Below are 16509 nucleotides of genomic sequence, written 5' to 3'. Positions count from 1 at the left end.
GAATCAATGCCTGGTCCCGGAACAGGGCTCTCCCTGGAGGTCTACAGAGAACAAGGGCCGGTGGGGGGCCGGAGGAGCCTGGCATCAGATCCTCACTTTGAGGCCCAGCAAACATTTGTTTAGCAAACATTTGCTCCTTCCTCCCCTTGAAGGCCCAGACCACTTCCCCATCTCCTTGGCTCTGGTGGCACACATGCCCGCTTGCCTTGGGGCCTCGTCTTAATGAACCCTGTGCATCCAGACATAATTACATTTGGTTATTTGCTCCTGCTAATCTGTCTTATGTCAATTTAATTCTTAGACCAGCCAGAGAACCTAGAGTAAAATTTCCTGCTCCCCAACACATAATTATATAATTTAGAAAAACATCTTATTTTAATGAAATTTAAGATAATAGAGCCTTAATGATAAAGAAGTTTTTTAGGACCGCCTGACCCAGCTATCTCTGGGCAATTATCCAGGAAAAGTAAACCAGTTGCCATTCAGTGATAGAGGACAGTTATGTGAGCAGGAGAAATATTTTAATTCCAGGAAACAGCATTCAGATACCAGAGTGGTGGTGGTGATGGTGATGGTATTGGTGATGGTGTTGGTGATGGTGATAGTGGTGGTAATAGTGATGGTGATGGTGTTGTTGGTGGTGGTGGTGATGGTGGTAGTGATGGTGTTGGTGGTGGTGATGGTGATGGTGGTGGTGTTGGTGGTGGTGGTGATGGTGATGGTGTTGGTGGTGGTGATAGTGGTGGTAATGGTGATGGTGATGGTGTTGGTGGTGGAGATGGTGATGGTGGTGGTGGTAGTGATGGTGGTGGTGGTGGTGATGGTGATGGTGGTGATGGTGGTGGTGGTGATGGTGGTGGTGGTGATGGTGATGGTGGTGGTGATGGTGATAGTGGTGGTAATGGTGTTGGTGGTGTTGGTGGTGGTGGTGATGGTGATAGTGTTGGTGATGGTGATAGTGGTGGTAATGGTGATGGTGTTGGTGGTGGAGATGGTGATGGTGGTGGTGGTGATGGTGGTGGAGATGGTGATGGTGGTGATAGTGGTGATGGTGGTGGTGGTGGTGATGGTGATGGTGGTGGTGGTGGCGGTGGTGTTGGTGATGGTGATGGTGTTGGTGGTGGAGATGGTGGTGGTGGTGGTGGTGATGGTGGTGGTGATGGTAGTGATGTTGGCGATGGTGGTGGTGGTGGTGGTGGTGATGGTGGTGGTGGTGGTGGTGGTGTTGGTGATGGTGATGGTGGTGATGGTGGTGATGGTGGTGGTGATGGTGGTGGTGATGGTGATGGTGGTGGTGATGGTGGTGGTGATGGTGGTAGTGATGATGGTGATGATGATGGTGACATGATGACTGCCTTTTGGTGAGTATTAATTTGAGATTACATTTTCAATATCACCAATTATTTATTTGGTAAAGTCAAAGTACTTAAGAGAAAATAATAATCATGATCCCATTTACTAAAAGTAGCAGAGAACTAGTCCAACTATCTGTGACAGTAAGTATGTGTCTCAGACTCAGCTGTAAACCACCACGGGTTTTTCCCAGTGACGCATCGCAGCCCAGACAGGACCTAGTAGGGAGAGTCCCACCCACACCGTGTTCCGGAGAAGCTGGCCTCATTGCATCAGTGGAGGCACTAAAAAGGGAACAAACCAGAGAAGGCATTCCCCCCTTTTGGACGTGACCAAACCTTCGCAAAGATGGAAGTGTTCAGAGAGCTGGGCTCTATGCAGGGCCCTGGCACACGGGACTGCACGCCGCAGCCTTCCTGCTAGGTCCTCGCCAGAGCACGTGGCAGTTTATAAATAAGCCGGAGGCTGAGGGCCTGCACAGTGGGCTGGATGGGCAACATTCAGGTGGGAGATGCTGAGAATAAAGAGAGATTTCTTTTATTTTCACAAGGTTTGGCCATGTGAGTCGTGTTTGTATAGAAATGGAATCAGCCCTGGCCTGTGTTACTCAGTGGTTAGCGCATCAGCCCATCCATCAAAGGCTCTCAGGTTTGATTCCTGGGTTGCAGGTTGGCTCCCCGGCCCTGGTTGGGGCATGTGGGGAGGCAACTAATCGATGTACCTCTCTCTTACGGATACTTCTCTCTTTCTCTCTCACTCTCTCCTTCCTTCCCTCCCTTCTACTCTTTCTGTAAAAATCAATGGGACAAATATCCTCAACGGCAACAACAAACAAACAAAAAACAAAACCAGCCCAGCCAGCGTGGCTCAGGGGTTGAGTGTCGACCTAGAAACCAGGAGGTCATGGTTTGAGTCCTGGTCAGGGCACATGCCCAGATTGCGGGCTCGATCCCCAGTGTGGCGTGTGCAGAAGGCAGCCAATCAACGATTCTCTCTCATCATTGAAGTTTCTATCTCTCTCTCCCCTCTCCCTTCCTCTCTGAAATCAATAAAAATATATTAGAAAGAAAGAAGCGAAGTCACACTGAATGTGATCAGGGGGTAATGCTGTCTGTCACCTCCGAAGGGAGGCCCTCTGACACGCCCAGGGGGCTCCCTCCAGGAGCCAGGGCTTTCTGGTCTGAGTGGTTACCACGCCACGTCAGTCCCCCTGCAGAGCTGTGCGGCCTGGGCTGTGGTTTGCACACACGGAAATGTGGATGCTACCGTGTGTGTATGTGTTACTGCCCCCATGGTATTCTTTTTTAGGAAAAAAAAAAAAATTTTGCCCTAGCCAGTTTGGCTCAGTGGATAGAGCGTCGGCCTGCGGATTGAAGGGTCCTGGGTTCGATTCTGGTCAAGGGCACATGCCCGGGTTGTGGGCTTGATCCCCAGTAGGGGGCATGCAGGAGGCAGCCGATCAATGATTCTCTCATCATTGATATTTCTATCTCGCCCTCCCTCTCCCTTCCTCTCTGACATAGAATATATTTTTAAAAATAAAATAAATATATTTTTATTGGTTTTTAAAGAGATAGGGAGAGAGATAGACAGAAACATTAAGGAGAGAGAAACATTGATCTGCAGGCCCACACTGGGGATCGAGCCCACAACCCGGGCATGTGCCCTGACCGGGAATCAAACCCTGTGACCTCTGGGTACATGAGTCGACACTCAACCACCGAGCCACACTGGCCGGGCACCCCCTTTCTTTTCTTTTGTTTCTATGTTTAAACTTTCCTTCTGCATTTTTAAGCAATTGTGGGGAGGATGAGTATGGGGAGATAAAATTAACAAGAGATTTGCATTGATAGTCCAAAAGCTCCATTCTAGCCGCCCAAATATTGGTTTTACGGAGGCTCTGGCATCAGGAATCTGGCTGCTTCATTTAAGGCTTTTGTTGTTGTTCTCCTCCTGGGCATTTTCTTTCTTGAGAAAGTTAGTGTGTCGTGTAATCGTTTGCTATTTAACTGTTTTTAATCCATCTGTGAGTTACACATCGGTGGTCCTGGCCCACCACAAAATCTGGACCTGGAAGGACTAAATTATGTTCAACAGACTGAGCTGCCTAAGGAACTAGTTTTAAATAACTGAGATTTCCAACGAAGTTCCGGAAACGAAGATTTCCAAGTTAATTTTCAATCAACCAGAAAACTCAGTGAGTTAAAACCTCCAGTTCTCAGACACTGGCCTCTGCAGGGCACCCGCGTTTATGGGTCCGAGGGCTGTCCCCGTCCCCGCTGGCGTCCAGGCAGAGTGCTCCCCGGGCTCCTACCGTTTGACGAGCATGTGCAGCGAGTCCGCCACGCTCTCCATGAGCCGGATGACCTGCGGGTAGGTGAGGTCCGCACACGGGTTGCCGTTGATGGAGACCACTTCGTCCCCCTCACAGAGCCCGGAGCCCGACGCTTTGCTCTGGCTGCGGATCTGCGTGGAGCAACAGGAGGCGATGGTTAGAATCGTCAGCGTGTGCACACCGTGCCGCCGCCTCCGAGAGACGTGTGTGGGCCCGGCACGTGGGTCTGCAAGCTGGAAAGCCAGCCCCGGCTTCATTCACTGTTAACCTGTGAGACCACCTTCCACATGTTCCACCACACACACAATGTAGCGTGTACTATGTCAGCCCTGGCTGTATTTTTATCTATTAACCACCATCTTACACATGTCACACACACACACACAAACACACACACACACACACACACACACACAATGTAGTATGTACCATGTCAGTCCTGACTTTATGTTCACCTGTTAACCATATCTTACACGTTCCATACACACACACACAATGTAGTGTGTACCGTGTCAGCCCTGTCTTTATTCACCTGTTAACCTGTGAGACCACCTTACACATGTTCACTACACACACAATGTCAGTCCTGGCTTTATGTTCACCTGTAAACCACCATCTTACACATGTTATACACATGCACACAGAATGTAGTGTGTACCATGTCAGTCCTGGGTCCTGGTTTTATGTTCACCTGTTAGCCACCATCTTATACATGGTCCACCCCCCCAACACACACACACACACACACAATGTGGTATATACCACCACGATGTTCACATTTAATTCATATCATTGTAAATAAACAAAAAGGAGAGAAAATCTATTCTAGAAGAATGAGAGTTAAGAAATAAAAAGTAGTGAGGAATGGGGAGATGTTTTTAAATAGAGCACATGCTAGATAGAATCATGTCACATTGTGAAGTCTGACCCAATCGGAGAGTGGCTTCTCCCACTCAAACAAAATTTAAAATCCTGTCGCACTGCAGATAAACGCACCCAAGACAGTCGTCCCAGCATAGAGGGTGACGGGATGGCCAGGGTATTAAGGACCATGTCAAAGGAAGAGCTCCTTTTGAAACCAACTATTTAAGAGTTAGTACTAGGCAAACTTTGGCCCCAAAAATGAAAGGAAAAGGTTGTGTAAAAATGAAGCAGCCGAGCTCTGAGGATGCCTCCCGTTCCTGCATGGCAGGATGAGGAAGAGGACGGATCAGAATGAAACCTAGATGCTCCGTCAGGCCCGGGAGGAGCGAGGTGGGACCGACAGCAGAGGCGCCCCGGCCCCCGTGAGGGGTGGCTGAAGTGAGACACGTGTCATCGTGCCGACGACAGTGCTGGGCTGGTCACTGTCCCTCTACCCTTCCAGGTCCAGTCCCTCCCCTCCCCAGCGCTGCCTCATGGCGGGCTTCCCTCACGCCGGCTCCTGGCTGGGTCTGGCCAATGGGAACCCCAGTAAGAGATCAAAGAAGGAGAGGAAAGGGGGTCAGGCAGGTGTGCTCTCCACTGGCCTGCTGGGCCACAGCTCTCTGACAGCCCAGCTCCTGTGTGTCTGCCCCCACCAGGCCTGAACTCTTGTCCTGGGCCCCCCACACCATCTCCTGTGTGCAGGCCCAAAGGGAACAGTAGCTTCTGCTCTTTTTCTTATATATAACTAGTGGCCCGGTGCACAAAATTTGTGCACATTAAAAGGGGATTAATCAGAAGAAATATTTTAATATTGCTATTTGCCCTTTCTCAATAATAGAAGTGTTAGAGATGAAAGAAAATTAGTAAAATGTGTATGAAAATCTTCCTCCTGTCAGAGTAAAGTCCCCGCCCACCCATGTATGCCTCAAAATCGCGCAAGACCCAGACCTGGCTGCCCCCGCCTCCCCCAATTGGTCTAGATCCAGACCCGGCTGGTCCCACCCTTGTCAAGCCCTGCTGGGCGGGGGGCACAGCCTCAGGTCCCCCAGCCCAGGCTAGGGTGGGGGGCATGCCTTGAGGTCCCCCATCAAGCTTCGCTGGGTGAGGGATATGGCCTGAGTTCCCCCATCAAGCCCCGCTGGGCAGGGGGGCGCGCCTTGAGGTCCCACGTCAAGTCCCGCTGGGCGGTGGGGGGGGGGAGTTGCAGCCTCAGGTCCCCCGTCAAGCCCCACCAGGCGAGGGGCATGACCTGAGGTCCCCTGGCATGGCGCCGGGGCGGGGGGAGCAGCCTGAGGTCTCCCGACCCAGCACTGGGGTGAGGGGGTGCACCTTGAGGTCCCCCATCAAGCCCCGCCTGGTGGGGGTGTGTGGCCTGAGGTCCACCGGCCTGGTGCCAGGGTGGGGGGGCACAGCCTGAGGGCCCCTGTCAAGCCCCACAGGGACCCGCAGCCTCAGGTCCCTGCTGATTGCTCGTTATGGGAACTTGGCCTCCGCTGTGGGTGCAGCCATCTTGGCGCCGCCATCTTTGTAGCAGAGTGACAGTCAATTTGCATATTCCCTCTTTATTATATAGGATTTTATTGATTTCAGGGAGGAAGGGAGAAGGATAGAGAGATAGAAACATCAATGATGAGAGAGAATCATTGATGGGCTGCCTCCTACAGGCCCCACACTGGGGATCGAGCCCGCACCCCGGGCCTGTGCCCTGACTGGGAATCGAACTGTGACCTCCTGGTTCATAGGTTGATACTCAACCACTGAGCCACGCTGTCTGGGCAGCTTCTGCTCTTAAATTCAGGTGAGCCGTTCTCCTCAGTGCACTGACCCTGCTTAGTGCCTGCATCACTTTAGCTTTGCACATGACGCCTATTAAGTGATGACAATTGCTTAGATTTCACTTGTGATGTGGGTTTACTAGTTCTCAGTGAGCCCTGTGTCATGATCATACATCACTTCAAGAACACGTTATGGCACGATTACAGATATTTTCTACCAAGGGGACCCCCCTCTATTAAAATCAGGATTCGCAGTCCACAGGGGTCCACCCAGGTGAGCACACATCCTGGAGGATGTGTCCACAGCCAGGCTCACTCCTGATTGGCTGTGAAGTGGATGCCGCCCACGGGGTCCTGCCAGTGTCTTAAAAGCCACTGTGTTCACTGACAAAGATTCACATTTTCTATCTCCAGGGGCATTTACATTTCAAATAATACTCTTGAAAGCAAAAGCATACCTTTACGTGCCAAAGCAATGACACGAGTGAAATCTGAAGTGATTCAGTTAGTTTTGTTCTGGAAGTTTCCATCCTTGAAAGATTGGAAAATACTCGATACTATGGCCCAATATGTTACCAAGTCAAAGTCAAGTATTATTTTTGTTTGCAGACTGTGATTTGATGGGACATGCCTGTGGGAACATGCTCTAACTCCTTTTCTTTCTTTAAATATATATTTATTGACTTCAGAGAGGAAGGGAGAGGGAGAGAGAGATAAGAACATCAATGATGAGAGAGAATCATTGATCATCTGCCTCCTGTCCGCCCCACACTGGGGATTGAGCCAGCAAACCGGGCATGTGCCCTGACCGGGAATCGAACTGTGACCTCCTGGTTCGTAGGTCAATGCTTAACCACTGAGCCACGCCGGCCCGGCTCTAAGTCCTTTTCTTTGGGAGCATCCGTGAGACCTCACTCCCACCTCCTGCGTCACCGGCTGCTCCTCCCCGTACAGCAAGCTCCTCCCTCTCAGCACCTCGCACTGTACTCAGACCACGTGACTCAGAGGTGGTGGAGATGGAAACGTTCACAAACACTACGTCCTACTGCTGACGGCTTCTGGGCCTGGCGGGAAGGACGCCCTGCACTGCGGCCCAGTGGAAGTGGAGAGCTAAGGCTCCGGGGGAACGGAGCGTTACTCCATGTCACAGCACGAGTCCGAGAAGCGTGTCAGCTACGCTACTTTAGCTTCATGGGTCAATAATTCCCTGGCAAAATGAGAAAGTTGCTTTTGCTCTTATTGGGGCTTCGTGTCCAGGCCTTGCGGACGGAGCAGGAAGCAGGCGGGCGGAGCTCTCCCCGGACCCTGCCCGCGCTGGCTTGGGGTGTCCACCACGCGCAGTGCCAGCTTCCCGTCGGCGACGCGCGCCTCCTCTCCGGGCTGCGTGTCCTGTGTGAGTCGTGGACAAGTCCTCGGGGAGGTGCTCACGCAAGTGGCGGGACCAGGACAGCCTCCTCCTTAAGCCACACTCTCCCCCATTACCCAGATGACAAAGCGGAGGGCAGGCGCCCAGCCCCGGCCCGCAGGAGGGCGCCTCTGACCCCACACAGCTCCGCTCAGACCTGAGAGGGTGAGGGAGGGGATCGCGACCAGAGGCAGCTTCCGCGATGGAGACAAGTCCATGGAAGCGGCGAGCAGACCAGATCTAAGCGCTCTTTCTGGACCCCAGCCCTTCCCCAGTGGGCACAGCAGGCCTTTGGCACGACTCTCCTCCCCCTGAGACAAGGTTTCACCGGCGCCCCCTGCGCCCGGCGGCTCCTCCGCGGAGCCCAGGCAGGTCGCGTTCCCCGCTGCCCTGAGAGAGGTCCCCAGGCCACCGGAGGCGATGATGGCAGCAGCCCAGGTTGTAGCAACCAGCACCTAACCGCCCTCTGCAGGGCCTCCTCCCAGACTCTGAAGTCCAGGCTCAGGTCCTGGCAGGGAGGCGGGGGGCGGGGGGCAGGGGGGCTCCAAGCACGAAGCAAAGGGCAGCGTGACACTTTTAGGACGACAAGGACCAGAATGGGAGGGAATAAAAGCAGAAACGACCGGGCCCGGGCGGCGTGGCTCAGTGGTTGAGCATCGACCTATGAGCCAGGAGGTCAGGGTTGATTCCCATTCGGGCACGTGCCCGGGGTGCGGGCTCCAGCCCCAGTGTGATCCTCTCTCTCTCCCCCTCTCCCTTCCTCTCTGAAATCAATAAAACCCTATTGTAAGACCCAGAGCCAAAGCCCCTGGGCCTGAGCGCGGCCTGCGGCGGTGAGTGGGAAGGGGCCTGCGAGGGGACAGAAGAGGGTCCGCGACCAAGAACTCTAACTGGGGGCTGAGCGGCAGAGGGCAGCGGCAGGGTGACGGGGTTGCGGATGCTGTTCCAGCTCCTTCCAGGCGCTGGGGGCCGCTGTGGGGAGAAGACAACACGGGTGTCCCAGACGCCCCTCCCGCGGGTCCCTGGCGGATCGGATCAGGTCCCCGCTCAGCGGTGCGGCTCAGGGACCTGCGCCTGGACCCGTGACGCGGAGAGAGGCCGGACCCGCGGGCTCGGTGCTGTGGGCGCGGAGCTGGGAGGCGCTTGGCTGTGGGCGCCCGGGCCACCGGCAGCTTCTCAGTCCGGGGCCAGGCCAAGGTGTGACCCCGAGGCCCAGCGCGGCCCGTGGCTCCCTGACCGGCTGCTGTCGGCAGCCATTCTCGGAGGCCCTGCCCCCTGCCCCCTGCCCTCAACCCCGCGGGTCGCACCACGGCCCTGCGTGACAGAATAAGCGGCGGTGTCCATTCCCTGAGGAGTCCTGGACCCGCGCTGGACAGCACTGCGGGCAGACAGGAGGCAGAGAGGAAGGAGGGGTGCAGGCTGGCAGGCCGGGGGGACAGGCACCGTGGGGCTGACGCTGTCGGAGGGTTCGAGGTCACTGTCTCCAAGGAAGAAAGAGGGGCTGAGGGAGGCGGCACTTGAGGGTGATGAGATGGACTAGGAGCCGGGCCTGGGAGCAGGGAGGGCAGTGAGGGGCGGGGAGGGGTGGCGGCAGGGGGGGGGGACTGTCGCGTGCACGGGGTCTAGAAGGAGAGCCGACCCGGGGAGGGAGGAGGCTTCCCTCCTCGGAGGCATGGCGGGTGCGGGAGGAACTGGGTGAGGGTCGGGGTGCCAGTCCTCTGTCTGAACAGTGGGAGGAACCCTCGCGGTGCGTTTGCGGGGGGGGGGGGGGGGGGGGGAGGGGGGTGTCACTGCGCAGACGGAGGCAGCCTGGGGCTTTTGGCGGCTCCGTCTGCGCCTCAGCTCCGCTCCCAGGCCCTGTCGTGGAGTCTGGCAGAAGCCTGGACGCTTCTGCTCCGGTCCCTGTTCACGCCCAGACATGGCAGAGTCCTCCTGAGTGATCGTCTCCCCTCAGGGACCCAGTGGCCATAAAAGCAGAAAGCATTCCTCAGCCGCTTGGACAGGCTCCCAGGCTCCCGGAGCGAACCAGGACTCCGCAGACCGAGGCCCTCCACCGAGCCCCGGAATGTGCTGCCGCGGCGCCCCCGGGCAGAGCTGTGCAGTGAAGCCACTGCGAGCTGCGAGCCGGAGAGCGGCCACGTGCTGCAGAGCGCAAGGACTAATATGGAATGGTATTCCCTGCTCCCGGCCGCGGGTGAGCACCAGCTCCTTCCAGGGCCGAGGGGCGGCCGGGCCTGCTTTCTGTCGGGTGGGATGGTGCGGGCTCCGTGCCGAAGGCTCCTGGACCAGGCAGATGTGATGTATAAGCATTTAGACAGAATATGAAACAATGCTTTTAAAGGACTCATTAAAACACGTGTAAGCCTTAGCTGGCTTGGCTCTGTGGCTAGAGCGTCCGCCTGCAGACGGAAGGGTCCCGGGTTCGATTCCCCGTCAGGGCACAGGCCCGGGTTGTGGGCTCCATTCCCAGTGGAGGGTGTGCAGGAGGCAGCCGATCAATGATTCTCTCTCATCACTGATGTTTCTATCTCCCTCTCCCTCTTCCTTCCTCTCTGAAATCAATAAAAACATTTAAAAATAACAACAACAAAAACAAAAAACATGTGTAAAACCTTTAAGACAAGTAAGTGGCGGAGGACTCAGAAAAGAGAGAAGCCTCAGAGCCCGGTGTCTGGTTCCCAGCCTGTGTGCTTATCACCCACACTCACTAGCTGCGGGATTCTGCTGCAGCCCCACCTGGCCAGGGTCTGGCTCCCCACAGAGCCCCAGGCCAGCCCCACAGTCTGTGCGTGGTCAACAGGCAGCAAAACGAAAGCGCACGCCACCCCCGCACATCACCAAGTACCGGGGCCCTTTCTCAGTCTGCTCATTGTGTGCACTCCTCATGAGCTTTCTCTCTGGTCACAGGAGTTAGAAATGGCGAGGGTACGCGCTCCCTGCCTAAAGGAAGGTGCTGTAGCTCGTGCATCACCAAAGCCGGGGGTGGGGGGTGGGGAAGCCACATTTAAAACACACGAAAATCTTAACTAAATAAAAAGACTCACGACACTGGGGTCTTTTAACGAAAGTGGAAAAACTCTCCTGTGCTCAAAGGGACTCAGTGCCTCCATTGGACTCCAGGAAATGATGGGCTTAACAATAACAACCCCGAGTCACTCTAAATGTTTAAACCACCGTTAGGTGATTGATTAGATGAGGAAACACAGGTGATGCCCTGTCCAGAGGCTGCCACGGGAGCCCTGCCACGGGGGGTCACCTGTGCCCGGCGCCGCCACGTGACGCAGGAGGGACGGGGCTGGAATCCTGGCCTGGGGCCCTAACTCCTTCTGGTGTTGGTGCTTTTACTGGATTGTTCGGCCTCAGACCCTGACCTGGTCTCGTGCGTCCAGAGGGTGTTGTGTGTGGATGCCCTGCCCCGTAGCTTGGCCCTCAGACCTACACCCCATCTGCCTGACCTGGAGGGATGGTTCCCTCTGCAGGTTGCTCCCCCATAAAACTACCGATAAAGAGGACAGACATTGAGTGAGAAACGTTCTCCAAACGACAAGAGCACAGACCTTTATGACAAATGGGTACGTTCTGTTCTCTCGCTCTGGGCTTGAAGTTTATTAGCAAACAGGAGATTTATCTTAACTGGACAGCAGCTCATGTGACAGGAATTCCAGTTGTCAGGAGCCATTTTCTCCTCAGGAGAATGGAAGGATCTCTTCGACTCCTAATTCTATGCTTTGTTAAACTGTGTCACACACACACACACACACACACACACACACACACACACACACATACATAATTCTATGCTTTGTTAAACTGTGCAACACACACACATGCACACACACACACACATAATTCTATGCTTTGTTAAGCTGTGCCACACACACACACACACCCTATATAATAAGAGGTAATATGCAAATTGACTGTCAAGCCCTCGCACAAGATGGCCATACCCATGTCATCACAAGATGGCTATCACAAGATGGCCGGCAGGGGAGGGGATTTGTGGGCGATCAGGCCAGCAGGGGAGGGCAGTTAGGGGTGACCAGGCCAGCAGGGGAAGGCAGTTGGGGGCAACTGGGCCTACAGAGGAGGGAGGGCAGTTGGGGGGACCAGGCCTACAGGGGAGGGCAGTTAGGGGCAACCAGGTTAGCAGGGGAGAGCAGTTAGAGGCGACTGGGCCAGCAGAGGAGGGCAGTTGGAGGCGACCGGGCTGGCAGGGGAGGGCAATTAGGGGCGACCAGGCCAGCAGGGGAGGGCAGTTAGGGGCAACCAGGCTGGCAGGGGAGGGAGTTGGGGGCAATCGGGCTGGCCGGGGAGCAGTTAGGCGATGATCAGGCTGGCAGGGGAGCAGTTAGGGGAAATCAGGCAGGCAGGCAGGCAAGCGGTTGGGAGCCAGCAGTTCCAGATTGTGAGAGGGATGTCCGACTGCCAGTTTAGGCCTGATCCCAGGCCTAAACTGGCAGTTGGACATCCCCCAAGGGGTTCCAGATTGGAGAGGGTGTAGGCTGGGCTGAGGGACCCCCCCCCCATTGCACAAATTTCATGCACCGGGCCTCTAGTACATACATAATTCCATGCTTTGTTAAACTGGACTCCCCCCCACACACATACATACATAATTCCATGCTTTGTTAAACTGGACCACACACACACACACACACACACACACACACACACACATACATAATTCTATGCTTTGTTAAACTGTGCCACACACACACATGCACACACATACATAAAAACTTCTATGCTTTATTAAACTGGACCACACACATACACATACATACACACACATACATGCATACATAATTCTATGCTTTGTTAAAGTGTGCCACACACATGCATACATACACATGTATACATACACACTTCTATGTTTGTTAAAATGTACCACACACGTGTGTGCACACACACATGCATACATGCATAAATCTATGCTTTGTTAAATTGGACCACACACACACACACACACACACACACACACATGCATACACACACATACATAATTCTATGCTTTGTTAAAGTGTACCATACACATACATACATACACATACAGACATATACACTTCTATGCTTTGTTAAACTGTACTGCACATATATGCACACACATACATACAAATACACACATATACACATGGACACACACACATACATGCATGCACACAAATGCATACACGTAAGATACCTGTCATGGTGCTTCTCCACTAGAAACATTACACACAATGTTTGTTGAGGTTTTGATGGAAGAAGTGGGAACAGCACAGCCGTACAAATGCTCTGCAGTTTTAACCTGGGGAAGCTGGCTGCACAGCGTGACGTTAGGAGGGGCCCGGGAGAGTCAGTGCCGGCTCTGTCCTCGCAGGACGGGCAGGTGCCACCCCTAGTCGGGACATGCTGAGCGATCTGGTGGCAAAAAGGAGCAAATCAGCTGCCCAGGCCTGGGAAGTTAATCCAGGACGGGCCACCAGCCAGGCTGGTTAAACGCTCGCGCCACAGCCTGAGCTGCTGGAATTAACCTCGCTGGGCCGCGGAGTAGGAGTGCGCACCCCAAAGCGTCAGTTCTCACGTGTTGTGGACACATTTTCATTATTTAAAATGATTGAGGACTTCAAACACATTTTGTTCTTGTGAGCCCATCTAGTGGCACTTGCCATGTTAGAAATAAAAGGCGAGATATTTAAAATGTTTGTTCAATAATTAATTTTAAAATAAAACAACAGGTATGTTAACATTGACACTTAGTTTTTATGCAAAATAGCCATGTTTTTAAAACTGAGCTAATTTAGGGGAGGGCGGCATTGTTTTCCATCTGTAAGCTCTTCACATGTGAGCTCAGAGAAGGCAGCTGGGTCTCCCCCGTGTTCTCACTCTGCGCCCCCTCCCCTGGGGACTGCAGGGTGGGCGAGCCTGCCTCGCGCAGACACAGCCGGAAAGGGAGCCGTGCCGCCTTTTCACGTCATTTTGGACCTTCTTCTTGATGCTGCATCGACTCAGCCGGGTCACTCCCAAAGCTGCCGGTGGGATCTGAGCGCAGCATCGCGCTTTTCCCCTGGGTCCACTCTGCACCTTGCCTGGCTCTTTGCCCCCCGCCGACCCTTCCACATTGCGCCCTGCTCATCTGGAGAACGCTGAGTCACCGGGCTGCGCCCATCTGCCAAGTGTCAACATATTTCACTGCACAGTCTGCACAACCACACTCCTAACTCCGTCTGATCTCATCAGCAGCTGTCAAATGCACGGGGACAGAGCTTCGGACTGGAGGGACACCTTGTATCTGTACCTTTAAGGAGCTTCCCAGGGGACCCAAGGCCTAGTCTTTCACTATTTTCTACAAAATAGGCAAGGAAATACGTTTGGAGAGAGAGAGAGAGAGAGAGAGAGAGACAAGTAGGCAGATCTTTACTGAGTGACTTTCTTCCCAGCGATCATATTATCAACCCTATTAAGCTTCAAATAACCATATTTTTCAAGGAGACGAGCTGCTGAGTTTAATGATCATTATTATAGATTTTTTTGCATGTTCTTTAATTTAACTGTATAACTTTAATTGTTCTCCAAACAAAGATGCTCCAAAGCCAAGCCTCTCTGGACTAGAGGCGCAGACATAGTGTAAGCTGCTAACACCGCTGATACGGAAAAACTGGAACCCAGATTTCATCCCTGCGTGGATCATGCAGGCAAATAACCAGCTCCAAAAAGTATATGTGCAGCATGGAGGGACCTGGAGAGTATCATGCTCAGTGAAATAAGCCAAACTGAGTAAGACAAATGTCACATGATCTCACTTATTAGTGGAATCTAATGAGCAGAATGAATTGACCAACAAAATAAGACCTGAAGCAGGGAGGCATGGAACAGACTGACATACCTCGATGTGGGGCTTGGGGACAAGAAGAGATAAACCAAAGACCTTATATACTTACTAGAGGCCCGGTGCATGAAATTCGTGCATGGGGGGGAGGGGTCCCTCAGCACAGCCTGCACCCTCTCCAATCTGGGACCCCTTGAGGGATATCCGACTGCCCTCTCACAATCCAGGACTGCTGGCTCCCAACCACTTGCCTGCCTGCCTGCCTGATTGCCCCTAACCGCTTCTGCCTGCCAGCCTGATCACCCCCTAACCATTCCCCTACCAGCCTGATTGATGCCTAACTGCCCTCCCTTGCAGGCCTGGTTGCCCCCAACTGCCCTCCCCTGCTGGCCCAGTCACCCCTAACTGCCCTACCCTGCCGGCCCGGTTGCCCCCAACTGCCCTTCCACAATTGCCCTACCCTAAAGGCCTGGTCCCCCGCAACTGCCCTCCCCTGCCAGTCATCTTGTGGCGGCCATCTTGTGTCCACATGAGGGCGGCCATCTTTGACCACAAATGGGCAGCCATCTTGTGTGTTGGAGTGATGGTCAATTTGCATATTACTCTTTTATTAGATAGGATATGCATAGCCATGGGCACAGGCAATATGGGGCGGGGGAGTCCTGGGGTGATAGGGACTGGGAGGAGGGGGGATGATGGAGGGTGGGAGATATCTGTAGTACTATCCTATATAATAAATAGATAATATGCAAATTGACCCTCACACCCTCACAAGATGCCTGCCTACGACCAGGCTGGCAGGGGGGTTAGTGAGGGACAACCAAACGACTGAACAAGCAGGCTGCGTGGGACGACCAGGCCGGCAGAGGGGGGCAGTTAGAGATGACCAGGCAGGCAGGCAGGTGAGTGATTAAGAGCCAGCGGTCCAAGATTGTGAGAGGGATTTCCAACTGCCGGTTTAGGCCCAATCCCCAGGGTTGGGCCTAAATCGGCAGTCAGACATCCTCCGAGGGGTCCTGGATTGGAGAGGGTGCAGGCTGGGCTGAGACCCTCCCCCTGCCCTTCGTGCATGAATTTTGTGCACCGGGCCTCTAGTCAACAATAAAAAATTAAAAATAAATAAATAAGATAAATAAAATATACATGTGTAGCCTCCAGCCATACAGAAAGCTCCAAGTACCGTCTGATTTACCTCGACAATAACCTTAATTCTCTAGCTGGTCACAAAGTTTAACATGCCGAAGACCAGGGATTTCCATTAATTCTTGGTTTTCATTTGAAACTAAATATGATGAAATTTTAATTTCCTCTCTATTATTACATAAACCTGAAACCAAGAAATGGAATTACCAAGTGCTTGTTTTATAAGAAAAACGATCTCCAGGCTAATTAAATTAGTTGTGCATACTTGAAGGAAATGGACTAGTCCAATGGTAGATAAGTATATTAAAGTATTTTAATGAGTTACAGTTAGCATAGAAACACAACAACCTACAGAAAGTATGTTTTTAAAGGACAAAGAAGCCATATTAGTTTCTTGAGACAAGACTCTCCTAATTTTACAAATAGTTTGAAATACAGTTTGTGAGAAAATGTAAGCAATATTGAGTTTCGTCTTCTTCCTTTGAAAGAACTCGGCTCCTAGCTAAAGGGAAGCCATGAACAACACAGCAGTGAAGTTTCTCCCGGTGCATCTACTATAAAAATAAAATACTGTGAGCATCATAAAGAAAATAGAAGATGAACAACCAGCATGTTCCTTTGGGAATTATCTAGAATTTTATTATTTTATTTTTTCTGTTTTGAAAAAATCTTTATTGTTGAAAGTATTACAGATGCCCCCTTTTTCCCCACTGACCCCCTCCACCCCCGGCCCGCCCCTACCCAGGCCTTCAGCACATTATACTCTATGTTCATGGGCTGC

The 16509-nt window shown here is 52.9% G+C and overlaps 1 protein-coding gene across 2 annotated transcripts in view; it reads right to left on the bottom strand.

Moving 5' to 3' along the window:
* The window catches only part of SYNPO2 (synaptopodin 2), a 140223-nt gene that overhangs the window by 34177 nt on the left and 89537 nt on the right, over nt 1-16509 (bottom strand). For both annotated transcript variants that reach the window (XM_028130230.2, XM_054717080.1), the window contains exon 2: nt 3668-3819. In XM_028130230.2, the coding sequence (XP_027986031.2) occupies nt 3668-3819 (152 nt within the window). The remainder of the gene's footprint in view (nt 1-3667; nt 3820-16509) is intronic.

This window comes from Eptesicus fuscus, chromosome 6, assembly GCF_027574615.1.
Source record: "Eptesicus fuscus isolate TK198812 chromosome 6, DD_ASM_mEF_20220401, whole genome shotgun sequence".
NCBI classification, from domain to species: domain Eukaryota; kingdom Metazoa; phylum Chordata; class Mammalia; order Chiroptera; family Vespertilionidae; genus Eptesicus; species Eptesicus fuscus.
The sequence above is the reverse complement of the archived record's forward strand: the minus strand, read 5'-3'. Positions and strand labels throughout refer to the sequence as shown.